This window comes from Hippoglossus stenolepis, chromosome 12 (genome assembly GCF_022539355.2).
Source record: "Hippoglossus stenolepis isolate QCI-W04-F060 chromosome 12, HSTE1.2, whole genome shotgun sequence".
NCBI lineage: Eukaryota > Metazoa > Chordata > Actinopteri > Pleuronectiformes > Pleuronectidae > Hippoglossus > Hippoglossus stenolepis.
In genome coordinates this window covers 5,869,823-5,895,512 of record NC_061494.1, presented here as the reverse complement: position 1 = coordinate 5,895,512, position 25,690 = coordinate 5,869,823, and the positions used below count along the sequence as shown (strand labels likewise).

At 41.0% G+C, this 25,690-nt stretch overlaps 3 protein-coding genes across 4 annotated transcripts in view; 1 reads left to right on the top strand and 2 right to left on the bottom strand.

The window, feature by feature from the left end:
• Positions 1–4,011: 4,011 nt before the first annotated feature.
• Positions 4,012–9,148, bottom strand: ccnj (cyclin J). The gene is made up of 7 exons (XM_035171764.2): positions 9,066–9,148; positions 8,689–8,888; positions 8,389–8,478; positions 7,229–7,439; positions 6,838–7,137; positions 5,885–6,044; positions 4,012–4,970 (listed from the first exon to the last, which is right to left on the bottom strand). The coding sequence occupies exons 3-7, from the start codon at positions 8,455–8,457 to the stop codon at positions 4,646–4,648; spliced, it is 1,065 nt and encodes a 354-aa protein (XP_035027655.2). The 5' UTR covers positions 8,458–8,478; positions 8,689–8,888; positions 9,066–9,148; the 3' UTR covers positions 4,012–4,645.
• Positions 9,149–12,500: 3,352 nt separating this feature from the next.
• On the top strand, positions 12,501–19,717 carry LOC118119088 (zinc finger protein 518A). The gene is made up of 3 exons (XM_035172779.2): positions 12,501–12,821; positions 15,070–17,283; positions 17,443–19,717. The coding sequence occupies exons 2-3, from the start codon at positions 15,084–15,086 to the stop codon at positions 18,126–18,128; spliced, it is 2,886 nt and encodes a 961-aa protein (XP_035028670.1). The 5' UTR covers positions 12,501–12,821; positions 15,070–15,083; the 3' UTR covers positions 18,129–19,717.
• The window catches only part of blnk (B cell linker), a 21,906-nt gene continuing 15,720 nt past the window's right edge, over positions 19,505–25,690 (bottom strand). For both annotated transcript variants that reach the window (XM_035172780.2, XM_035172781.2), the window contains 17 exons: positions 25,576–25,679; positions 25,330–25,402; positions 25,116–25,196; positions 24,124–24,149; positions 24,010–24,038; positions 23,842–23,898; positions 23,637–23,664; positions 23,484–23,532; positions 23,250–23,310; positions 23,117–23,144; positions 22,944–22,974; positions 22,196–22,271; positions 22,042–22,070; positions 21,825–21,880; positions 21,632–21,715; positions 21,366–21,521; positions 19,505–20,013 (listed from right to left, as the gene is read on the bottom strand). In XM_035172780.2, the coding sequence (XP_035028671.1) occupies positions 19,897–20,013; positions 21,366–21,521; positions 21,632–21,715; positions 21,825–21,880; positions 22,042–22,070; positions 22,196–22,271; positions 22,944–22,974; positions 23,117–23,144; positions 23,250–23,310; positions 23,484–23,532; positions 23,637–23,664; positions 23,842–23,898; positions 24,010–24,038; positions 24,124–24,149; positions 25,116–25,196; positions 25,330–25,402; positions 25,576–25,679 (1,085 nt within the window). In that variant the 3' untranslated portion in view covers positions 19,505–19,896. The remainder of the gene's footprint in view (positions 20,014–21,365; positions 21,522–21,631; positions 21,716–21,824; positions 21,881–22,041; positions 22,071–22,195; positions 22,272–22,943; positions 22,975–23,116; positions 23,145–23,249; positions 23,311–23,483; positions 23,533–23,636; positions 23,665–23,841; positions 23,899–24,009; positions 24,039–24,123; positions 24,150–25,115; positions 25,197–25,329; positions 25,403–25,575; positions 25,680–25,690) is intronic.

Here is a 25,690-nt window from a genome sequence, read left to right as displayed (position 1 = left end):
ATCTTCTAACATTAGTGGAGTTTAAAAAAGTAATAGTTCTTGTTGTGGTATGAATATAATTCAATAAAATATTGTTTGGGTTATCATTTTTTTCAATGATCTCTCTCCAAGAGAGCGGGTGTTTCTTTAGTCTTAGCTGAATGAAAGTGTGTTGGGAGCAGTAATGTACCTAAACGTGCCTCGCAGCAGTCTTCATACCAATCTCCCCTCGTCTTGAAAACAGAGACGGAGGAACGAGAGGTTTTGCTCAGATGCCCTGAAGCAGCAGTTTTACAGCAGTACAGCTTTTCAAGACAGGCTGCTTTCAGCTTTCACTTCACTGTTTGAAGTTCACTGAACACGCCCCATTACTCAGTGTGAGACAGACGTATACAACTTTTTTGTTGCTAGTTTAATCTGTTCTATTTCTCTACCTCCATCCTCTTTGCTAGCATTCTAACATACTGTCTATGCTTTAAAAAAAAAAGCTGGTTTCCACTCAACTGCTGTCACACTCCCAGTCTGGGTGAAGACAACTCAAATCAATGTACTTCAGCTTAGATCTATAGCACTTATCCTTTGAAGGTCGTGGAGGGAGCTAGAGCCAATCCCATTTGATATTGGGCAGGTCTGGACAGGCTGCCAGTGTTTTGCAAGACCAAGACACAGAGACTAACAACCAGTCACTCTCATATTCACACCAAGAATCAATTCAGAGTCTCCAGTCAACCTTATACAAAACTGCATGTTTTTGACTGGGGGAGGAAACCAGAATACCTTGGAAAAACCCACACAGACATGAGGAGATGCTCATCAATGAAAGACTCCGGCCGAACAGGCATTCAAACCTTGGACCTTCTTGCTGTGAGGCGACTAACCACTGCATCACCGTGCCGGCCCTCGGCTTAGATATCACATTTACAGAAAATGTAGAGTTGAGGTAAGCCTTCAGCAGTGTGACTCGACAAAATGAAGTACTTATCTTCTGAGGTTACTTTCTTTTTAGTAAACAAATCTCTCTTTGTGTTATTATCCCTCCACGGGAGTTGAAATTAAAGCAGACATTCTCAGCATAAACATGAACATGTAGGTATGAAGACAAACCTGAACCAGCCCTCTTCACCCTGTGTGTCGCCCTGTTGCATTTGTAGCTCTCAGATAAACCTCTGTGCTTCCTGCTCTTTTCACATAGTGTAGCTTCATATATCTGTGGGGTCCACAGGGACTCCCAGCTGCTCCAGCCTATATGTTTGTGTCAGAACATGATAAATCTTGAATACATTTATACTCCATATCTTACACTCCAAGAGCCAGGCTGCTTTCCAAGGTCTGCCTGTCAAGAGTGCACAAAATTCATGATAAATAAATGAATCACCGGTTAAATTGTGCAACTTCCACACTTTCAGTATGATACTTTGGAAACCAGAATGAGGTCATGATGTCTGTGTAGTATTCTGAAAGGAGAACACTGTACATACACTGAAAATCTTAAAGAGTTTAGAAAAGCTTCAACCTTCTCTCAGTTTGAACGTTTTGTTTTCAAGACCAATATTTCATTTTTTACTTCATGACTGGTCTTTGGACTGAATACTAATGGAGTGGCAGTTTTAGCGCTGTATTTAGATTTAGAATCATGCTCACCGGAGCCCGGCCGTGTTGTGGGCTGACCACCGGCACCAACACAAACCACACAACTTCTCTTCACCAGAGGGTTGCCTCACACAGATTATTACATCAATATACATATTAGATACGATAGTTACAATTTGCTAAACTGCTCTTGTGCTTGTTCTAGTGTCTGCATGCACAGATGGAGTGGTGGGTGGTTGGGTTTTTCACATAAACAGTTTAGCAACTAAAAAGGAGCACGAGAAAGTCAGTGAACTTATTTCTCTCACAGCTTGTCTTCTCAGCTCTACATGCTCATATGGTAGTGACATTTCAAGTTTCCCACGCTGCCGGATGAGTTTACTTCTGAATTAAATTCCTCCATCCTTGTTCAGTGTGGTTTGCCTGCGTCACCCTGATCACACACTTTGATTCAGGTGACTGACAAAAGCATTGACAGAGAGCCAGTATGTATTTCTAAAAGGTATGAGAATTACTCAGGAGGACTTGGTTGGTAAATAGGCGAGCATGAGTGGTGAAGCTGCCTGGATGGCTTCATAAATCTTAGTCCACCTACTGCTTTGGCTTCTGAGCTGATAATCTCCAGTGTTTGGGAGGGGGGAAATAGTGAATCATTAACAGCGTGAAGACTCTGGTCCTCGTCACCATGTCCTTCAAGAACGCTTTCTCCTACACAGGAAGTTCTGCAGCGAATATATCCCAGAACGGAAAAGCTATTTTCGTAGGTCTGCCTTTTCATGACGTGTATACTGAGGGAATCAGCAGTGCATTAGAGGTTTACTTGGAACGGTTGCTTCCATCAGGTCTGACCACATTGTTTTAGAACAGGAACTGATTTTAATTATAGATAATAGCGAATGACTTTGTATTCCTCTTTCTAAAGTTGTCCTCTTATATCCAGAAGAGTAGAAGCATGTCGTTCACCTCAGAGGAACATTGTCAACATGGTTAGCTTTCCCATCCTTTACCTTAAATAAACTTTTTATTTAAATGAGACAAAAAACCCTGTGCTACTTTTTCTTATCACTTCAGAGCATGGGTTTATTTTGGTGATTTTCAAATATCCTGAGTACAGGAGCAGCGTATCAGTATATATTTTATGATTTTACCTGATTGTCTGTATTGAAAAGAATTCTGGTAAAGCTTATTTTTTCAGTGCACATGCAAGAAAAGCCGAGCTGTGAAGAGTTGAGAAGCATCAGCAGAAATGCGCCACTTACTGCCATCTGCAGACTGTGGATTGCATTGTCACTGGCCATGAGCTGCTAATGATGGCATACAGTATACTGCAGGGTGTGGATGTATTACAACTGAGTGTTTACTAAAAACAGAGCAAAGAGGTTCCTCAGTCACATCTGAATTACAGTGTTGTCTCTTTCTATGACAAATGAAAAGTCAAGGAGTAGAAACAATGAAAGGAAACAATAAAAAGACATACAAATAAAAAAAACAGCGCTCTCTACCACCATGATAAAAATCATTTATAAAGTTCCCAAACTACCTCACTTCTCTTCTATCATTTAAAATGAATCTCTACATGCTCCAGTAACTACATATCCTTAGACTCACACTCACACTAATGTTGGCAGTACCGGCTTCAGGTATTATGAACTTTTTAAATGGAATGAGCTGCAATCTGTCCTACAACTGCAGACTTACCTTCCCCTTAGTGATTTTAAAACTTTGTAATATATCTTTTATGATTCTTGATTCAATATTGGTCTTATTTGTTGTATTGCTTTTATGTTTTACCTCTATGTTGTTTTTTTATTTATCAACTCCTTGTTGCTTTTAATGATTAACTCATTAACTCCTCCGTTTATTTAATTACTGAGTGTGAATGTCTCCTCTTCTCATGTCTCTCTCTTAAAAGAAGATACTGAAAATCTCAATAACACTACCTGATGGAATAAAGATAAAAAACAGCAAATCATAAAGATGAGACTGATTTAAGCATTTTACATCTGGTTGTGTTTTTCTCTTAAAATAGATTGTGGAAGAATCTGCCTGTCTAGTTTGATCATTTCCATTTATTATTTAAAGAGCAATTAACTTTTTTAAGTTGGATAACTTTATAAAATAGACAGAATAAGTGATTATTAAAAAGTAAAGATGTCACTTCACACCTAAATACTCATAAAAATACCTGACTACAGTTTACACAAGTTGAAAATATTCCACTTTCATGGCAGATTTATTCACTGGTTTTAATAAAAATTTGAGTAAAAACTAAAATATTTCTCTCTGAGATTGAATGGAGTACAAGTAGAAATGCTCAAGCACAGTACATTTACTTACATTTTTCAAGTAGTGTAAGGATTTTAATACAGTAATATATAAAGATGCCATTTTGAACCAGAACCTCATTTTAGGGAACATATCAAAGAAATCAACAGGACAACATTTCAGTTCAACCAACACAGTTTTGTATTTTATTTAAAACTATCTTCATAGAAGTGCACAGCACTGACCGAAATCCTCTGTGTACAGAAGAGCAACAATTTTCTCTGCAAATAAATTGAAATCTAGAGGAAAATATTCTTTACTACTTACACAAATAACACTCAAAACAAAATTCGAGGCACCGACGTAAATCCCTTTGATTAATTCCTGTTTAACTAAAGAGTAATGTCCCTAAATAACACAGGCACAAGGTGAATACGTACAATACTTCTGAGGTATTTTGGCTTAATTACAAGACTTTTGGTCTGTAGCTAAATTATACAGTAACACTAGTCAGTACAGCGGTGCAAACTCTGCCTCTAGTTACCTCACAACAACATTCATTACAGATATCTCAAACTTCGTGAAACAAAAAAATCCTCAAGCAGGCTCTCCACAGAAAATTACAGCAGAGTATGCATATTGCACATTGCGTTCACCTTATGGTTCAAAGTGCTGCCACAATTTCATCAAGTCTCTTCAAATTAAAAACACGCTTTTTTTTCCCTTCGAGGGTATTCTGTTATGTTGAGGAGAAACAGATCCCCAACACTTTTCTCTTCCTTTTCAAAAACGACTAAATCCTAGAAATCCATCATCTGTCAAAACACGGAGCGGCACAGGTGTAGTGCATGCTGACTTGGTAAGCCCTGTTTGTGAGGTTGGACTTTGGATCCAGTGAGGCAGAGATGGCCTGGGTGCTGCTGTGCTGGGGGCCATTGGGAGCCGGCAGACTGGTGGTGGAGTGGCTGAGGTAGGAGGCAGACCTGTGGTTGGCCTGCTGGGGATACTGCAAGCTGGGCCGGTGCAGGCACTGGGCCACAGTGGCTGTCTGGCCAGAACTGTGGTACACCATCTGCTGCTGCTGCTGCTGCTGACACTTCTGCTTGTTGGCCTCCCTGACATCACTGTCATGTGCACTGTGACACATACACAGGGACAAAGAGTTGCACTGCTGATTAGTGAGGAAATTTAGTGCTACAGGATGAGCATCACAATATGGATTGACATGCGTCTCCTCTTTAACGTACAGAAGGAAGTTTTTAGGCTACTGACTCCTCTTAAAGTCAGGGTTGGTAATATGTTTCAATTAAATTGTATAGCGCCAAATCATAACACACATTATCTCACTTTACACAGTAAGGTAAAAACCTTAAAAATCATAGAGAAACCCCAACTGCTCCCACAATGAACAAGCACTTTTGCAAGTGTGCAGAGAAAAAAACGTTCTCATTAACCGGAAGAAACCTCTGGCAGAACCAGACTCAGTGTGGGCGGCCATCTGCCTCGACTGGTCGGGGTGAGCGGAGAGAAATGGGGAAGAGAGGAGAGGTGGGTGGCAAAGAGGGGAGAGAAGAGAGAGATAGACCAGGATCAGTTGTGTACCGTCATATTTGAGAGAGCGAGAGAGAGAATCGAGGCTGAGGGTCGACTGCTCTGTCAGATTTAAAGATTGCACTTTCTATCTTATTTGTTGAAATCCTCTCCACGTCCCCACAGACAACAATAAGTAAATTTGTCTGGAAAAAAAGTAAAAAAACTGTCTGTGGCCCTTCAGCTTCTAGCAGTTGTCAGCTACTGCATGCTCATGTGCGTAGATTTAGCACAAGGGCAGATGAGGAGGTTGGATTTATCAATTGCATTGTTTTCAAAGTGTAGCCTGCTCTTGCGAGCTTTTCCAAGATTACCAACCCTGGCTTTAATGTATGTGTGACAGCTTGAACAGAAAGTTGTCAGTATCTATCTGCATTACTGTCACTGAAACTAATTCCTGTATCTAATTGTCCTTGTTGACAAGCGTGTTCAGAATACAGCGTATTTTTCAGATACACACATGAGTAGTTTCTCAGCACATGGGACCAGGTTCTCCCATGTGTAGCCTGTGAGGCGCTGCAGTTGTGGCGGCCATGTAGGGGACAGGTGGAGGACGAGGCGGGAGGCGGCCACACACGCAGCCGCCAGTAGAGAGGGGGCAAAACACAAAAACACATGATCTGGGGGGAGAAAGAAAACAGCAATCCATCACCAGCGCCACAAACAAAATGCAATGCTCTGCAATGGAGGAAAAAATTGCAGCCACTTTGTCAGAATTGAGTAGAGGCCAGATTTGAACATCTCAATGCTCGTTTTATCACAGTAAAGATTATTAAGGAGTTAAAGTTTGATGAAAACAGCACAAGCACTTGAAACCAGTATTAAAAACAGTGACTGCTAATACAAAACTGCTTCATTAAAGCTGATTTCAGACATGCACTGAGCGCCCAATTCCTCGATATTTTCTCTTGAGGAGGTGCATGTGTGAACACCAATGTCAGGGTGAGAGCCCTGGATTTGCAGTTTCAAAAAAACCCAGGAGAAGTTGATGCGAGAGCCCAGCAGGGATCCCCCGCTGGGTTAACCACGAGCGAGTGGGGGGTGTTGATGTCTCCCAGTGAAAAAACTGTGCTAAAAACCGGAAGATACAGACAAAGGTGTCAAGAGGTTGTGGTGATAAGAGCAGATGTTAATACATCACTTCCTGCCTCTGTCTGCTGCATCCGGCTGCTCCACCTCAAACCTGAATAATGCGGAGGATTTGTTGCTGTTGTGATCGCGTCTGTTCAGGGAACCTCCCACTGTGTTGTGCATGTGTGAAATGCAAACTGTGGGTAAACTCTGTATCCAATTCAATTTTGCCCACAGGTCATGTCTGAAAACGGCTTGGGAGAATGCTACAAGCAAGTGACACAACGTCAGCTAAGTCTAAACCTAATCATATCCACTTCTAAGACCTGAAATACAACTCACCTTGCAAAGAAACCTCCAGGAAATAATCAGCATACTTGGCCATGTATAATTTAGACTTCTCCAGGCAGGTCAAGGGCCAGCCATCATGGAGGTCTCCCTCATGGATGGCAATAGACAAGCAGTATTCTATGAAATGAGCGGCCGTGGGCAGGTACAGGTTCCACTGGAAGGTTTCTAGCAGGAGCAGCTCCATGTGCAGCAAACCCTGCTTGGTCAGGATCAGGTTCATGGAGCTGATGCAGCCCAGGCTGTTCAGCGTCTCCAGCTTTGGAACCTGGTCTTCCCTTTCCTCAAACTTACCTGCAGCGAGGAAGATTTGGAGCTGGTCACCAAACACAAGAGCAATGCAGAGTCTGAGCAGTCAGACACTTGGGAGTGTGAGGTCACTTACTGGCCAACAGAAGACATGAGAGTGAGACCACAGCAAGCTGCTGCTCTGTGACATCATAGCGGTCCATGAAGAGGTCTAGCAAGTAGACAGCCAGGTGTCTGGCTGCAGGACAGAGTCTGAAGTGGTTGCTGACAACGGCTATGAGGTCCGCATAGTATCGTCTCAAATTCAGCTGAGGAGACTGGCCCTTGTACGACGGCAACTTGAGTTCCTGTTAGAGAAGATACAGTTTTGAGATCTCAGGGCCGACAAACTCTACGGTCATTAAATTGGTCATTCGTTTATAATCTGTTATAATACAATGCAAAGAAAAAATATACGGAATACACACAAACACACTGGAGCTAGTCTGATAGATTTGTCAGGGCCGACATAAAATTAAATTCAAAATCGTGCCAAATTACAATATATATTATCTCGAGGCGCTTTACATATTAAGGTCAAAACCTTAAAAATGACTGAGTTATAAATAATAACAGTTCTCACAATGAGCGCATTGGTTGCTCTATCACAAATGCAATAAACACAGAGACATACATTGAACGTTGTACCTTGTTGGTTTTTCTATCTTTACACAACATTGTTGTTAGACACACAAGTGGCTCAACACAAAACACATATTTGTTCCTTCAGACCCTCTTTACTGTCACCTCTGTATCAAAAAGAGTAGAGTAAAAAAATCGTTCACGTTTCGGGCTCCTTCTGATTGGAATACGTTACCTTTAAATATCAGTTGTCTGTCATCATTTAGCATATTCTAAAATGTTTTCTCGTCTTACACCAAACAGCTTGTGTTTTCAGTAGTGATGTTACTGTTACTTGATTTCTTGTATTTGCTTCATTCCTCAATTTTAATAGAATGATTTTTCTCTCCTTCGACTGTATCTAGTATTAATGTTGCAACTTTAACGTTCGCTTGTTGGTTCTGTATTATTGTTCATTTCTGTTTCCCACTAGTGTTTGGGACCCCCTGGAAAATAGGATGAGGTGGTTTATCCCATGACATTACATCCCTTTGAAACATTGATTTAGCAATAGATGGAGTATGAGATGCTCATAAAAACAATGAATAAAGTAACATTTAAAAAAACACTTAAAAGGTGACTTCTCCTCCATGTCTGTGTTGGTAGCCATCCCAGCAGCAGTTGTGGCCCACTCACTTTGTACCGTAGTGCCTGGTATATGTCTGTGGCCAGCTGTCCTCTCCACCATTGGTCCTCTAGCTCCATTTAACACAGTGCTTTGGAAACCTGTGAAAGCCCAAACAATCAGCTGGTGCTGAGTACTGCCGGTGATCTGCACACTGAAAAACTAATTCATGAACAGCAGCAACTAGTTGAAGTCACACGGCAACAACATGACTGTTCACGGACTGGGCATCGTGATCGATCGTCAGTCGTTCATTGTGTTGTTGTTTTCTGAAGGCAGGGGGAAACGCAGATGTTAGTGTGGACACTCACCCAATGAGCACATGTAGTGATGATCACAGCCAGCTCCACTGAGGTACACTAACCGGACATGCTTGCTGACACTCACTTGTTGTAGTGAGATCCGCTCAGCACGAGTTCAGCAAACACTACTGCTGCCTTCAGGGCCCGCGGGAAACTACAGCACTTCACGCTTGTTCCTGGAGAGCCCAGGAACAAGCAAGGATAATTAACTATGAAAGACGAATAGTAGCGTTAAATAGTGGTGAAAAGAACGATAGTCAAACATATCACTTTTTCATACAAGGCTACATTAACATCTTATAATATGTTGGCATTGTCGTTTCCCGTAAGGGAGGGCACAAACATCATCTTACAACTTGACGCATTGTTGAAGTTATATAACATACATGTATAAACCGTTTGCTAGAATGTCACTTTCAACCTGACATAGACCTCAATTGATGATGAGAGTGAGATTTTTCCCATTAGCACTTGAAGGCATCATTCCATTGCTGGGACTGGTGGTGCACACAGGACGCAGCCAATTACAAGTAAGTACAGCAACTGTCAACATCCAATGGTGGCACGGACTGCTGGCAGCCAGATGCAGCCAATAGCCAATAAAAGAGAGGGGTGAAGTAATTATTAATAAAAGACCCAAATGTTCCTGAGCTACATGAGCTACAGTAATGAAGTGATTGATGTCTGGGCTTTTATTGGAACCTTTGTTCATGTTGTGCACTGAAGTGCTGGTATTTACCAGAAGCTTGTTCTGTGCACAATTCTTATGGAATCCAGTTATTTGGGCATACATGCAGATAATGCAACAACAAAAAAGATAAAGATAAAAATATCTCAAATTCAGAACTTTAAGTAGAATAGGAGCCAAGTGTGCTGCTAGAGATCAGACAGAGGCCCAACACGTAGCCCAGGACAGACCCTGTGGAGGCAGATCATCGATGCCTTATGCCCTCAAGGGACGAAGAGGATTATGATTTAGATAATCTCACATCTGTTTATAAACTCCATAAACTGTCATTGGTTAAAATGCATCATGTTTACACCCCTTTGGACTACAAAAAATATGGACAGAAATCCCCAAATGACCATTAAAATACAATTTGGGAAATCATTCTATAGCATACGTTATTTACACTATTAACACTATTTTGCACATTTTCATTTCATTTTGAGACATTTTGAGCAATTTAAGGCAACTTGTAAATGAAATCTAATGGAAATGTATTGGAAATTTATTCTGATTATTTTCAAGCAATATATTGTTGATTATGATACCCATGTACCCAGGCTATACATGAATACAAAGACACAGTGAATGACTCCTTCGGTGTTGTGTCATAAATTTGCGAATGGATGAAATATGGTTCAACCCCGGCCATTTTCTTACTTACAATAATGAATCTGATTTCACCTACATCTTTACACTGAGGTCAGTGTCACCCCTCCTAAAAACTACATTAGATCAACAATAACAGCAATTTGAGTGTATTCCCATATACGTTCCTCCTGGAGAAGAAGCCATTCATGTTCAGTTTAATGTTGACCAAATGCTCAGTGTCATTTTTGTGGTACGAATTGAAAATGGGTCAGTGTGCCCCTGCAGCACAGCACTATTCAATTTGACCCAGATAGGTTAAATCAACAACAGTGTTCCATAAAATGCTTTCAAGAGACTTTCATTTGATGTAATGTCGCATGTTACCCAAACAACTCTATTTATTCATGGCCCAAATAAATATTGATTGCATATTTCATTAAAGGCCTCAGAGAATTATAAACCTTACTATTTAAAGATGTGCAATATCCAGTAGCCGAACAGCATAGTAGATTTTAGTGGGAGCTATAGAGGAAAATGTAATGTTTTGAGCCAACTGAACCAAGACAGAAAATAATTCTTGGAGGTAAAAGTAATGTGAAAGCTTTTCTGAGTTGGCACATTCATTCCTACCTTGTAGTTTATTGTGAGGAAAATCAAGTGTAAAACTATGTGTCTGAAATAAAAATCATAGAAAAAGATCAAATGGTTGCTCCATGTTTAGCCTAGATAATAAAAAAGAGCCATCCAGGGGTGGTGGCTGTGTGTGGGGGATGGCTTATAAGAGGATTGGTAATTCTATCCACTCTGTGGTAGACGCTGTTGAGGTGTTGGGTAGTCTCGTTCTTAATGGATTGGAAGTGTCTCCCGGAGGAAACAAAAGGGCGTCCTGGGTGGAGGGAGCTGGTGGTCGTCCTTTTGATGCTTTTCTTCCCTCTGGTGTCATGCAGCTCCTCACTGGAGGGCAGCAGACAGCCATTGACCTGCTCAGAAGTGTGAACAGCCCCACTGCTGAACACGCTGACAGAAACACCACAGCAGAGGGTGTAAGCTGCCTGACGGTTATTGATTTTACATTGTGTACTGATTTCCTTTGCAAAAAGAACTTTACCTCCTAAGGAGGGGGTTGATGCCATAGATCTTGACTGACTCATCTGATTTCTACATTTAAACTATTGATTCTCCTCTGTACATCAGAGGTTCCTTGGCAACTCATATTCTCATCTTCACCATATGTTCGTACAGGAAGCCATGTGAGGACCTCGCCTTAGTTTAGTTTCTGTTCCAGCTTGTTGGCAACACAAAGGTTATTCTGCCCAGTTAGGGTCATGTACATGATTTAAAAGCAAAGCTACTTGCAATATATCACACAAAATAAAAAGGTTACATACACAGGATACCTTAAGGTCATTTAAGCAGCAAAGGTGAAATAATAAGTTGGTCCAACACATAAATGTCGGTAAACACAGGATAACTTATTATTTTTAACTACATGGAGTTAAATGCTAAAATTTAAAAAATTTCTACATGTGTCTAAAACGGCAGTTAGGTAAACCTATCTTTTACAAAAAGGTCACTGCTGTGAATTAATCCCCACCTTATCATCTAGATGCAGTAAAGTGTCTCACATTTACTGAGATCAGGCCCAGTGGGCTTTTTTTTATGGCTGTTGAATAGTGGCACTTCATTGTGTGTTAATTTTTGAACTGCTGGACAGACCCAAAGGGCATCCTGCTTCTCTCAGACATACCAGAGGTACGATACAGCTTCACCTCCCATGTGTTGTGCAGGATAATGGGCTTTAAAATATACACTTTACCTGCCTGGGATTAATGGCAAGACAAACAAAAACACACACACACAAAAACAAGAAAAGTAAATCAATTGCAAAAGATTTTTATATTGCAATGAATGAATGAATGAATGAAAATCCATATCAAAATAATTTTGTTTTGGGTTTCCTAATTTTCTATTAATGCAAGCTGCTTTCAAACATGAATCTAATCTAATCTGGACATTTTGTTCTGGAGTTCTATTCATTCATGGTCATAAATTTAGTTTTTAAGTATTTAATTATATAATACAGCTTTGTCCCTAAATATAAAATTAAAAACATACTCATAAGCAGGGGTGGATACAGGGTTGGGGCTGCTGAGATCTGATTGCCCCTGAAGTGCCCTTCTCCCGTTAATAGTATTTTTTCTTTTAAAAATAAATTAGTAAATTACTTACAATACCGACAATAATTATGACAATTTGGAAAGAAAAATGTATTCAATGATGTGTGGCTTTGCTAAAAGCTATCGAGTGAATGACTCAAATGTGCACCTTACCTTACTGATAGGAATTGTGCATGGATGTTGGACTTATAATTGTTGATCATCGCTCTGCACATTTACACACTGAAGTTTAATTTAACTGCGGGGGCCTTAACTAGCAGCATTTGTTTACATGCAAACACTGAATGCAGTTGACAATGACAGTTATTAATACATCAGTGCAGTAAAGGAATATAAGGCTACAAGCTGCTGTAGTCGGTCTCCACTGGAACTGGAGTAAAATGGGATTTTGACTGTATTTTAGTGGCGAGAGAAGTGAATGATCCACATGTGAATGAATGGCGACAACAATGCATTGAGATCAGTGTTTGCATGGGAAACAGCTCAATGTGTGTGAGCGAGTGTGTGTGTGTGTGTAGGCTCGGGACAGGACACACTCAGACAGAGGAACCAGGCTAAAGGCTAAAGAAGCTCAGAGGCTGTAATCCCCGGATGAAACCATCATGGCTGCCACTCGCTGAGCTGTCAAGCTCTCCACAAAAGAAAAGGTAAAAACCCGAGACAACTCTGAACTGCAGCCCGTGCGGTTTCTCCGCGGCTCCGCGGCGTCTGTAGCTGCTCCTCTCGCTCGATGCGAGGTGCGGGGAAAAGCGGGTTCGACGCAAACTTTGTCGCCATGCTTGTTTTAGTAATCTAAGTTATTTGGTCTTTGTAAGCTCTTGTGCGTCACGTTAATTCAAATCACTCCAGGGAGCAGCAGCAGCTAGCGCGGCTAACAAACAACAACATGTGTGTTTGTGTGGTAGAAAAGCAGCTTGTGGTGTTCTCACGGCGCCACACTCTTATCTTGAACTTCTCTGGTCCCGAAGGCTTTCGTCGCTCGCTGCGGAGCCAGTCTCATCACTTTGTTGTGGTCAAGTCAAACTGCACAATGGCCGCACGATTCACTCGTTCATCTGCTGCTAAAACAACCGGCACCCGGCAGGATTGTAGTGTTTTTATTCGTGCATTTGTTAGTGTTTTTGTAGTTTTTTAATTGCACCACCTCCGCTCACTATAGCGGCTCTAGTTGTGTTTTTTAAGCAGCGTGTGAAGTTCACAACTGTGTGTGTGTGTGTGCGCGTGCAGGTGAGCAGCTCAGTGACCGATAACAATCTGAGTTCCTCCTTTCAAACGTGATCCTGGTGCGATGGATTAACATCTATCCACCGACACTGTGAACAATGGCCCGCAACAGGTGGACTTAAAGTGAAGCAGTCAGCAGAGGAGCAGCCTCTGTGTGTGGACTTGACATGAGACGGTGCAGGTCGCGGGCCACAGCCAATCCGTGAGGTGAAATGTATACTTTAGTGGTCACACTGTGGAGACTTGTCTTTGGCTCCACAGAAAAACATCAACAGATTATCAATAGAAACAAACAGTACATTGTGAGCGCTCCGAGTTTATCACAAACAGACAGATTACAAAAACAACAGAAATTCCACTGCCCTAGGTTTTTCTTTCTTTATCTTTTTCAAACAGTTCGGTGCCTAAATGATACCAAAACTTTGTTTCTTAAAAACACCCGGAAACTAAAATGAGGGTGAACAAGAAGAGAAGGTTTTTATTGCCAAGGCTATTGAACGTTGACATTTGAAAAACACGTTAACATGATTTTAGAATGTACTTAAATAAGTGTAAATAAATAAGTGCAAAACTCTTCACATGATAAATAAAACCTAACACAACTACTACACAACTAAATAACAATACAGCAAAATAGTCCAGCTCCAAACCCGTCATTACTTGTGTCCTCTCTGCCGGGGCCAGGGACGTCCACACTGCCGGCTGATGTGCTTGACCCCTTGTTCACGCAAACAGTCAGACAAGGAGCACCCCTCTGCTTTCAAATGTATCTCATGTATCGCCATGTGCTTTAAGTTTGTTGTGTTCCTCCCTTTAAACGGAATTGTTTTCAAACATTTGCTGCACGTCCCGGTGTTGGAATCCTTTCACATGAAATGCAGACACCCTTTTTTTTATTTGGTGGTCATGTCGACTCAAGTTTGAGGGAGCTACTTGCAATATGTAGCCTAATGTTATGTTCTGCCGGAGTCATGTAGAGAGAGTGTTTGTGATCAGAGTTAAATGTAATGTTAACTTGGCGCGTGGAAGCAGGGAAACTATATCAGCACAGAGCTCAGACAACGAAACCTGCATTGTGATCTTTTGTGTAATTCAGCTCCTACCCATCGCTTAGCTGCTATCTCTGGTCTCCATGTGGTTTTTCTCACCACATTTCTCACCCTTCACGGTTTCCCTTTACACTTGACATTCAACTACTGTCCATACTGTACCAAGGGACCATATTAAAAGAGGCTTCCCACCAGTTTCTTGTACATGATTTCAAGAGTGTTCTGACTCACCTTGAAGTCACTAAGCTTTCTGAGTGGGTATAATTTCTGCATATTCTATGTTATCTATAAAATTACAGCGCCTATCTATATAATTTCCTAAGTATTTTAAAACATCCAACCTTTTCAACAGGGTTACCTATGGTTTTTTTAAGGGGTGACATATGTCTGGCATGTAATGTTTATTGTATATGATCATTTCTTTGGTCTTAGTAATATTTATCTCCAGGGCACTTGATTAAAACCAGTTCTGAGTGATGTCACATGATCAAAGAGACATGAGGGCTGTTTTGAAAAAAATTCACAACAAAAGCAAAAGAAACGAGCACTTGTTGATTTGTTGCCTTTGTCTCGGAGCTGCATTAATTTTGAGCTGCTTCTTTGTGTCTTTCTGCCCTTTCAGAAAGCTGAAAACCCATGGATTCGATGGATCTCTCTGCAGCTACCTCCGCAGGAGATAAGAAACAGCGTTTCAGGAAGAAGGGCAGAAACAGGCGCAGAAGGCTCCCCCTCAGGAAGACTGCTGTTCAGCCCCAAACTATGCAAAGTGAAGATAAGTGTGGACCAAAGAAGATAGCAGAAGAGTGGGTGCAAAGCGAAGTGTGGCCTTCATCAAAGAAGACCTCCCAGGAAGCCCAGCACAGCCAGCACGGGACAAACGACAGTGAGAAAACACTGAGGTTCACATGCTCTCAATGCAGCGACAACTTGGAATATCTTCCCAAAGACTTGGTGGGACACTTTGAGGACAAACACAGAGGGAGCCCGCCAGTCTTTTCCTGTCATACATGTACTTTTAAAACACATGAGTTCTCCTACCTACAGATTCATCTATTAAGCCACAAGGACACTTTTTCTTGTTGCAGCATTTGTAATGACGACGTTCAGCGCACATGGCCTGAATTCAGTGCACACCTGACTATGTGTCACTGCCAAAATGGCAAATATTCATGTCAGACGTGTCAGAGATTCTCCACAGGTGACGTTAAAGTATTTCTAGAACATATATATGCACATAATTTGGGCCTGGAAGGAGTGAACAGTGATATATCGCTGCGCACAAAAGACAAGAATCAGTTTGGGCCTAAACCAACCACTTTACGTTGTCAACACTGTGGCTATGAGGCATCTCAGAAATGGCTGATTACTAAGCACATTAAAGCTGTCCATGTTTGCCAGAATGGTAACCAGAGTCGGAGGAAAAAGGAGGAGGTTCATTCCATAGCAATGAAACCAAAAGACCCAATTCCAAAAATTAAGCCTAGATTAACAAGAAGTGCAGTTAAGGAAATGTGTTGGCTGACCCAGGACTGTCTGTCCCTGCCAGGCAGAGAGTTCCTGGATAAATACTGCCACCTTTCAGACCCACAAACAACACTAGAGGAGACTCAGCAGTTTTTGATGAAATCTGTCGCCAGGGAAACCGGTGACCAGAAATGGACCAAGGCTCTGAAAACCGTTTTGTCGAACGTCCCTCAAGACGTGACTCTTCATCCAAAGTCGGAGAATGGAATCATGTCGAACTCGTCTGACCTTACTGTCCTCACGGTCAAGAACAAGATAACTGTAGCACAGAACGGCGCCGCTTATGCCAAAAGGATGAGAAGGATGACGACATCAGATAAAGAGACCGTTTTCCCTGAAAGTGCTGCTGATGATGCTCGGTGTGCAGTAGACCAAAATGGGTGTCAGTCAAATTTGAATGACTGTCTACCTTGTCCGCAGACTGAAAGCAAACTCCACAACGACGTCTCGGTGTCAGCCCAGAGCGAGGCGTCAGGGTGCACGCAAATGCAGGAAAACAGAGAGAATCAGGAATTAAAGACTGATCAGGAAATGGAGGAACACGGGAGAAAACAGCAGGAGCCCATGCATGAGGATGTGATTAATATCTCCAGTGAGCTGAAGTTGACGAATGAGAGCGCGGAGCCGACATCCATCCGTAAAGTCCTACCAAAAAATAAGAGACGAATTCGAAGACGGAAAAGAAGGTCTAAAAAAGTGTATAAGAGATCCTCAGGACTGCCCTTGAAAATAGTGCTGAAGAAGAATCCCGTGAAGGAGAAGCAGTGGGTGTCACAAAGCTCTTTGTCTCCATCAGGAGGTGATCCCATGGATGACAATCATGGGCTGCCAACTCCTCATATAACAACAGAGAAGACAGCACAGGTTCTAACAGAGAAGAAATGGACCAGAGCTTCCAGGACTGATCTGCGTGAGCCAGCTGAAGCCATCACTTCAGATCCACAATCAAAGCCAGGAGAAGAGCTCAGCCCCAGTTGTGCTGCACAGCCAATGGGGTCTATAAATATGGACGTTGACGAGCCCGGCGTGCTCGTAAGCTCGTTGTCGATCCATCAAGAAATGCAAGATGATCCAGAGGAGTCACTGCATTTCTCTGAAACAGATGTTGAAGTGAGAAGTTCAGCTGGTAAATCAGGAGCTGTGGCAGAGACTGAGGTAGAGATGTGCCCCAAGAACTCACCGCTCCAAACATCAGGCAGTAGCGTGGACCGCCGTGAGCCAGACGATAAGACGATTTCAGCAGCTGATGGAGAGACTCAAAGCAGTTACACCAAGTCTTCCCCTGTTTCCCAACCGGCTATTACACCACAGGGTAAGACGGCAAATTATAGCTTCTACTCAGACATAGTGGTTAAAGATTAACACACGTTGGCTTTTTAACATTCAGTATATATTTAACATTCATGAACACCAGCATGTTGGTTTTTTTAAAGCATTTTTTAATAAGTATTGTCACCCTTTTTTCTTCCAGGTGAGGTAAACCTGGAAGACTCGAGCCTGGCTCTGTCTTCAGAGAAGAGTAACCATAGTGCTGAGGGGATGAGAGACAGAGAAGTGCCTGCAGACTCCTGCCCAGATCTCCTGCGCAGCACTCACTTGCCTGTGGGGAAAGCCATCCAACAGGAGCCCTCACCAGCCTCTGGGCACCGGTGTCAGCCGGCCCCTAAAACCCAGGAGAGGACCCTGAAGTTAGTAGCCATAAATCCATCTCAGTTGGTGAAGCGTCCGGCGAGAGACCAGCCTGTTGTGGTGCTAAATCACCCAGATGCCGACATCCCCGAGGTGACCAGGATCATGGAGGTCGTCAACCGGTACCGAGGAGAGGTGCAGAAGGTGGTGCTGTCCCGCAGGACTCTGAGTGCTCTGTCAGCCATAAACAGGGAGGCCCCTGAGACGTACGACCCACCAGAGGTCCAGTCTGACTCTGCGCGCCTCACGAAAAACTCTGTACAGGAGAGGTTTCTTTTGAGGTTGAAACTTCGCAGGTTGAGCAGAAAAAAGTATGAAGTAGTGGGCGCATTCTCTCCCAGCAGGAACGTCGCGACAAAGTTCCGCTGCTGGTTCTGCGGCAGGGTGTTTACAAGTCAGGAAATTTGGATTGACCATCGACAGCGACACCTGATAGAGTGGAAAAGGCCAAACTGTGAAAACTCTTGAATGTCACACACACTGGATGAAAAACACAACTAGTCTGGAAAAACATGATGACTTTGCAATACAACAAAACAATAACAGAAACTGTGATAGCCACTCTCCTTTTTAAGGTCTTAATGAGTGTTTCTTTTTATTTTATTTTTTTTGGAATCATTCTCACACTTCCTGGAAGGTTCACATTCTCAGGGTGATTAAAACATTTACCTTCGTCTCTCTCCCAGTATGAGTAGCTTGATGCAAACTCTTTGTAGATCAGTAATTATTTGTGCAGCCACAAGGACGTGGTGTCGACAACTTAGTTCTTTATATATTTTTGTTGTATAATGTCTACGCAATAGCTTTATTTAAGGTGATTTAAGTACACTGTCGTATGGAATCTTTTATAGAACACTGTAACATGTATATTTGCCATACCATCTGAGTTTTATGAATCAGTTTATGTACGGGTAGGCTATACAGTGTGGTAGCTATAATATTTATGTTTTTGGAATGGGATACAGAGACCCACAGGTTACTCAGATATACCAAAACTTTGTGTTAAAGAAAACAGACAATAAGCTGTTTTTATTCAACATTTATTTATGACGTTAGGTTTAGTCTTTTCATGCTTTTTCTCATTGCTTCTTGGGCCTTTGAAAAAAATCTGTTCATTTGTACAATTTTTGTATAATCTCAAAATTCTGTTATGGTTCAAATATGCTATTATCTTTTAAAAGTTATTTCCATGCATTATTCAGTTGGAGGATTTACTCCTAAAGACAGGATTAATTTAAAAGAGTGAACCATTGTTCTGTGACATCAATGAAATACTAACAAAATCGTTTCTTTTTGAAATCTGGATAATTTGCTCGTGTGTTTGTTTTTCTCTCAACAAGTTTCCTCTCTTTTGACTTGAAATGATCATCTTATCTTTTAATTGCACTATGAAAGGAGGATTTATATTCCCCGTTACCTCACCTTATCAGGCCTAAGCCTTTGACAATCTCGACCAGCGTCCCACTGTGGTGAAACATTTCCTTAAGCAGCCATGATCCCCGAGTATTCACAGCAAAGGGAACTGTGGCTCGTCTTTATGTGTGTGACACTCAAGGAATAATTGGACAGATGTAAAATTTATTGTGCACGTACCCCCAGATCTGGAGTGTCAGTCACTCGCTGTGTGTGTACACGCGCGTGTACACTTTTTCGATTTTGGTAAAAAAAATTATATTTGTATATAGTCCGGGAGGAGGTACTGTAAAATATTAGAATATAGAAGTTTCACAAAGTGCCTTGGCGTATCGTTATGCAACCAATGTGTATGAGTGTGACAACATTATTTGTTAAAAGGAGAATAAATCGGACTGTTTATTTTCTCATGACTGAAGACGTGAGTTGAGTTTTACAACACAAGAAAAAGAGTTTTATTAAAATCAAAAATATACAACCCTGTGCTTTTTGGCTTTCCGAAGTTCGGCTCTCGTAACTGAATTATGTGTCTACCTGCTTCCCTCTGCTACAGCAACACTGTCTCATTCCTTGCATTCATTTTGATACACTGTTTACTGACAGAGCATTACAAAAAAAACTTAATAAAACTTGAGTTAAAACGTCTTCTGAGTCAGTGCTGCTTTCAACTCTGCATGACCAGCAGTGCAGGAAAGTCCAGTGCACGCTCCCAGCACCATGTGATCTTAATGGAGGAGGAGAGAAGCCTCACACAGCACTTCTGTAAACAGTCTGACAGTAAACACAGCGGGTTGGGATGTACAAGCCCGATCACTGGGACCTCTTAAGGCTTCATGGGGTAACGCAGCTTGGTGGCGTCTTTGCTGTTATTCTGGCCGTCGATCACCATCAGAGGATTCCTCTGGTGGTTCTCGATGATGTGGGAGATGCTGCTGAAATGCTGAGAACAACAAAACGAGGATGATGAGTTAGTCCAAAGAGAAAAGTTTAAATTCCCCTCTCATGAAGTTAATAATCAGCTGAAATTTGTATCAAATGTTCTGGCATGACTTCTGGAAATGGTTGAGGTGATTAATGACAGTTATAAGGTCTGTGTTTGATGTCATCATTTTACATTAACAGATTAACTATAATTCTAATATACGATAAATAAGTAACTATATATTCAGCTGAATCTTTTAATTCAAACGCTGAATCATTTCCCAGCTTTACCAAGAGTTTCAGTCTTCCTACATTCTTTATCACCTGTGTTCTCTATTGGCTTGTTCCATTGTCAGGAAGAAACATATACAAAAATAATGTAGATTTGAAATGTAAACGTCACACCCCCAATTACAGCAGCCTTTCCATAAAGATTGTATATGAGCCCTTTTCACTGAAGACATTTTGACATGTCACTGGGAAAAGCATAGATGTCAATAAATCAATGACGGCTGATTTCATTTGCCCTTGTGGTTAAAAGGCTCAAGCACCATGAAGCTAAGGGACACAACTGATGACATGTCCCTAACAACCACTGGTGGTTAACTTATTAAACTCGTGTGGAAGACCTTCAAACGCACAAGAGAGAGACGTTCACTATCTTCTCCTATGTTTTAAACTAAAATGCCTGCCTCAGTTTTTTGGGTACTGTGGTATTGTGCGTGCTAAAATGACTATTTACTTTAATTTGTGTGTGCAAATTTAAAACTGTAAAATGTATGCTTGATATAAAACCTTAAAAAATGAGGTCAGCAGGACAAAAACAGGGTCCATGACACGTCTGATGTAATGCGTCATGTTTTGTGATTTTTACATTATGTGAAAATGACTGTTGTGAGACTCTACATCTGTCAGTGATGACGCAAGATGTGTCCAGCTATTGTCAAGGCCTGGGGACACATGGACAGACTAAAGTTATTAATTGGACATGTGCATTTCCTGCTATTATAAGTCAAAATGAAAAAAAAGGCCTATAACGCAGGTGAGGATATGATTTCAGCATAAAAAAGCATGTAGAAAAACTATACCTCGACTTTTAACGTTGTTACATTGACATTATTAAGTGTCTTGTGTTGCCTCGGTTCTCTCAAGGCCCTTTCAAACTGCATATAATTAAATTCTGGACATTTTAAACATTATTTGGCAAAATAATATTGTTTGAGTCAAACAACAATGTGTCTTTGATTTACCTCAGCCACAGCCAGACTTTATTCCTAATTTTGTTTAAACATCATTATTCAGGAAAAGATCAACATGTCTACACAGACATAAAGAGTCTAAATGAGAGAAATGAAACGTCCTCCACTCTACCTCCTCTCCTTTCTTCTCTCTTCCCAGTGCATACTGCCGCATGTTTGCTATAAAGCGGATTGGTATGTTGTACACCCTGCCCTTGTAAAACACCACTAATGTGTAGGGCTGCTGTGCGTCATGACCGGAGCTCTTCCTCACCATAAACGCCCCGTCCTGAAAGAGAGAGCACTCGCAGTCAAACCCAGCGGGGCATCATGGGAAATAATCCAAACACTGCTCGGTTGGATTAACAACATTGCTTTTCTAAGTAGGGGCTTTCTCACTTTATTTGAGTGAAGCAAAACCTCGTCAGCAGTCCTGCGGTCACAGGCGCCGGCGTACCAGGGCTTCTTACACATGTCTGCATCCTGAGGAGAAGTCAGCGGAAAAACAGAGGATAGTTTAAAACACATTAAGAAAAATAATTTGCTGAGTCATTTAAATCCTTTTAACAATGTCATGTTTCATGTGGATCACCTTATCTTCATCCTTTGACCGATTATCAGCAGAAACAATTCCTCTGTGAGTTAGTCCTGACACATCAGACACAAACACACACAGACACATTATGGTGTTTAGTTACAATGTATCTTTTATAGTAAGACCATTTTTTAAATAATAAAGCACCAAAATAAATATGGCACCATTTACAAGTATGTCTCGTATAGGAGACATAAGAAGAAGCTGTACTTACTGAGGGGGGTCAACTGGGGAAGAGGAATTCTGCAATAGAGACAACAAGTACAGCAGAATTGATTAAATCCACTGTTATCTAGTTCAACTTGAGTTTAAAAAGTGGACAGAGTCAGTATAATGCAAAGTGTAAACCTGCATGTTGCAGTTCTTACTTAGGGCGTATCAAGTCCAGTGTCAGAGCTTTTGGAGGAACTCGGTGGCCAGTTTGCATCACAGGCAGCGATTGGCCTGTGGAAATCCAGACAAACAGTGATTCAGAAATGTCTTAATAATATCAATAACTTAATTTAATAGCTTCATAAAATGAAGGAATGGCATGTTGTCTATATGCTTTCTATCCAATAGATCATTAAAAATCAGTTGTTTTAAGAACAATGTCATTTATAATTGTAATATAAATTTCATCAATCACATTATAACAAAGATCAAACATATATTGAAATAATGCTTATGCCTTGTGCACAGTGAGGAGGTATAACACTTTTATATAACACAATATTGTTCTATCTTGGATGTCAAATGTTATGCTGTTTATCAAGTGTTTGTCATTTTTATAACGAAAAGGTTAAAAAGAAAACCTTCATTCAGAAGCAAAAATCTGTTTTAAACTTATATAAAAAGTTATAATAAAGAAATTTATGAAAATAATAATGTGACATTTATGGAGATAATTATCTATAACTGCAACTACAACTGATCTTGGGACACTACAACTGGTCATCATTCTTTACTAAAAGTCACTGAAATGTGTTCTGGTAACACATTAATGTGGGTTTCAGGGAAAGACATGAATTCCAGAAATAGATGTCGCTAACAGGTTATCGGCCAGTTAGTGCCATCTGTCTCCAGTTTTCAATAAAAAGTCTGTAACTAATGATGCAAATGAATGTGAACGCTTACTTTCAAACTGCCTTGGTCTTGAAGCCGGTTTCTGCAAAAAAAGTCATATTAAATGTTTTTCAGCATTATTCAACATCTTCATCAAATGGGAAAGTAAAATACAGTAAAACAAGGATGATCTATATGTACTATTATGTGGATTATTGTGGACTTGATAAAAAAAATATTCCTACCGGCTTTAAAGGTGGTTTTGGTGACCTCCTGTGAGAAAAACAATTAGATCAGATTATCAGCTTCATAACATTTAAACAGGTCTCCCTATATTTATATGTAATTAGAAACAAATGTGACATAAGTGATGCTTACTCTCTGGGCAGAGGTTTTGGCAAATGTGGAGGAGGACCCTCTGCAGCTTTATCCTTGGAACCTAAAAGAGCACATCGTCCAAATAAACAGGTGATCCACCACTTAGTATTCCAGTGCAGGGGAATTTATTACTCCCATGCCACTAGTTTGCCTCCTGGTGTTGCACCTAGAATGATTCATGCTAGAAGTCTTAACACAAATCCAAAGGAAAACAAAGTTTAATTTAATACTCACAATCTGGATCACAAACTTCATATTCATCGTCCTCTGTGACCTCCTGGACCTGCAAAATCATGAAACCCATAGTTTAATATCCTCCTAATTATGCAGCATATAATGTCACTGCAAAACATCTTTTGAATGAAATCTACATTTGTCATCACTTACAGGAGGCGGAGATCTACTCCTCTTCTGTCTAAAATCAAAAACAAATTATTATGAGTGTGGTAATAGCAAAGTAATGTAATGATTTCAACATTTGGATCTTTAATATTGAAACTATTCTAACAGACATAATAGAAATCAAGTAAAATTCACTTTGCAACTGATCTCTTAGGTCTTTACATTAAATGACAGTGTTGCCAGTCAGTACCTGGGGCTGGGTTTTGGTGGTAAGGGGTGTAACTGTGTCTGAGACACTGGACACAGTCTGTAAAGTAAATACAAGGAGATTATTACTCTCAGATTCTATCGATAATTTCACTATCCAAGTTTATACAAAGGAATGATAGGACCTAAGTCAAGAAAGTATAAAACTGACCTGCTTGCTGGTGGAGGTAATGAGGTCTCCTGTAAAGATTCATTCAAATAAAATTTAATTCCACGTATAAAAGCACCTTAAAAATGCTTGTAAAGTCTGTTACAGCTTACTCACCTCTTTCTCTGGAACTTCATAAAAATCTGAAAAATAACCAAAGACTAAATTAGACACGTTTTCATGCGGCAGTGGCTTTGGACATTTTCCGTGCTTGACTGTCTCTCACTGTAGGATATTTGTAAAGGAAGCAGAAGTGGAGTTTACACAACAGAAGCTATTTCACAGATAGGTTATACACTGGAGTACGACTCCACAGAATAAAACTGTTGGAGGATTATTTGTCCTAAAGAAAGAAAAAAAATTAAACTTGAATATGTGACAGTTTTTGGTGAAAGGTATGAACGTTTGGCTCCTGTTCACATGTACAAGTTGTACAAGTGTACAAGTACACACTGGATACCACATTGTGCATTTTCAGTTATTATGGTAAGTATTATTACAGCGTGGGGGGGCGGGGGGGATATAGAGCTAAAGCTCAAAATTTGTGAAAGTTGAAGATGACTCTATCCTCAGTCGATCAGAAGAGATAAGATTACAGTAGAAAGGTACTTCAACCACTTCCTCCTGGGACCTGTTTTTAAAACTGTTTACGGTTCGTCTTAGATTTCAAGCATCATTTACTGGGACCTGTTTTCATTTGACTCCACTTTTATTTCCTACTTCATTTGTACGAACATTCAGTGTGACATGTGGGAATTCTTTTCTTCTGGCATTGGCTGGAGATCAACTTTTTAGTTTTCAATTCATTGCATAACCACTTATTTCCAACTTTTGTTCCAACTTCTCAAGAAAAACAGCCTCGGAATCTCCCCCACAAAATCAAACTTGTGTAATTTGTCCCCCTGTCTTACATCACCATACTTGCAAATGGACTGTGATTCTAGAAGTATAGTGGGATCACAATGTTATATCACCCTTTGTTTCCAGATGGTGCATTCAGCACAGGGTTCGAAGGCATGGTATTTGTAGTGTTGATAAGGGATGATAATTATACAAATTGGCCCCTTGAGAACTTACAGCAGGTACAACATGTGTATTGTTGCACCTACCAGAACTGTGTTGATGCTCTGGGGGTGTTGGCAACATAGGGCGATCCATCCCTGTTCTGCGCCTACAAGGCATTATGGGATCTGAGGAGAGGCATAGAGAAGATATTTGTATTGTTATATATTCTTTGGAGTTGTTAGTCTTCACAGCAGCAGCATACATATCACGGGTTTTAGACTCCATTCTTTTCTCTCTATAGGTTGTTGCGTGTCTTACTGGCAGGTTTATTCTCTTCAGGTTCTATGTAGTTGTCATCCTCGTTACTGCCGTCTGGACTGATGTAGTCTTCCTACAAAACAACATATTGTGAACAAAGGGCCACATCAGCTGTGCTCACTTAATTGATAGCACCAACACACAGGATATGGCAAAATTCTCCAAAGTCAATGTTGAGTGGAAGCCTCAGCAAGACACAGGCCTGCGCTAGAGTGTTTGTGAGAGCTTGAGTTCAGGTTGGTTTACTTCATCACTCCCAGTGGGGGTGGGTTCAGGGGGCAGTTGTTTGGAGGCTTTGGCCGGGCGGAGGGGCTTCCTGGGGGGCCGGGAGGGACGGTTACGACAGCTGTCTGGAAAGGAG

Excerpts from the sequence above, each read along its gene's own strand:
- ccnj (XM_035171764.2), bottom strand. The coding sequence starts at position 8,457 with ATGGAGCTAGAGGACCAATGGTGGAGAGGACAGCTGGCCACAGACATA. Across the intron at positions 7,440-8,388 it reads ACCAGGCACTACGGTACAAA|GAACTCAAGTTGCCGTCGTA; the intron begins GTGAGTGGGCCA and ends CTTCTCTAACAG. Across the intron at positions 7,138-7,228 it reads CTCATGTCTTCTGTTGGCCA|GTAAGTTTGAGGAAAGGGAA; the intron begins GTAAGTGACCTC and ends TCCTCGCTGCAG.
- LOC118119088 (XM_035172779.2), top strand. The coding sequence starts at position 15,084 with ATGGATTCGATGGATCTCTCTGCAGCTACCTCCGCAGGAGATAAGAAA. Across the intron at positions 17,284-17,442 it reads ACCGGCTATTACACCACAGG|GTGAGGTAAACCTGGAAGAC; the intron begins GTAAGACGGCAA and ends TTTTTCTTCCAG.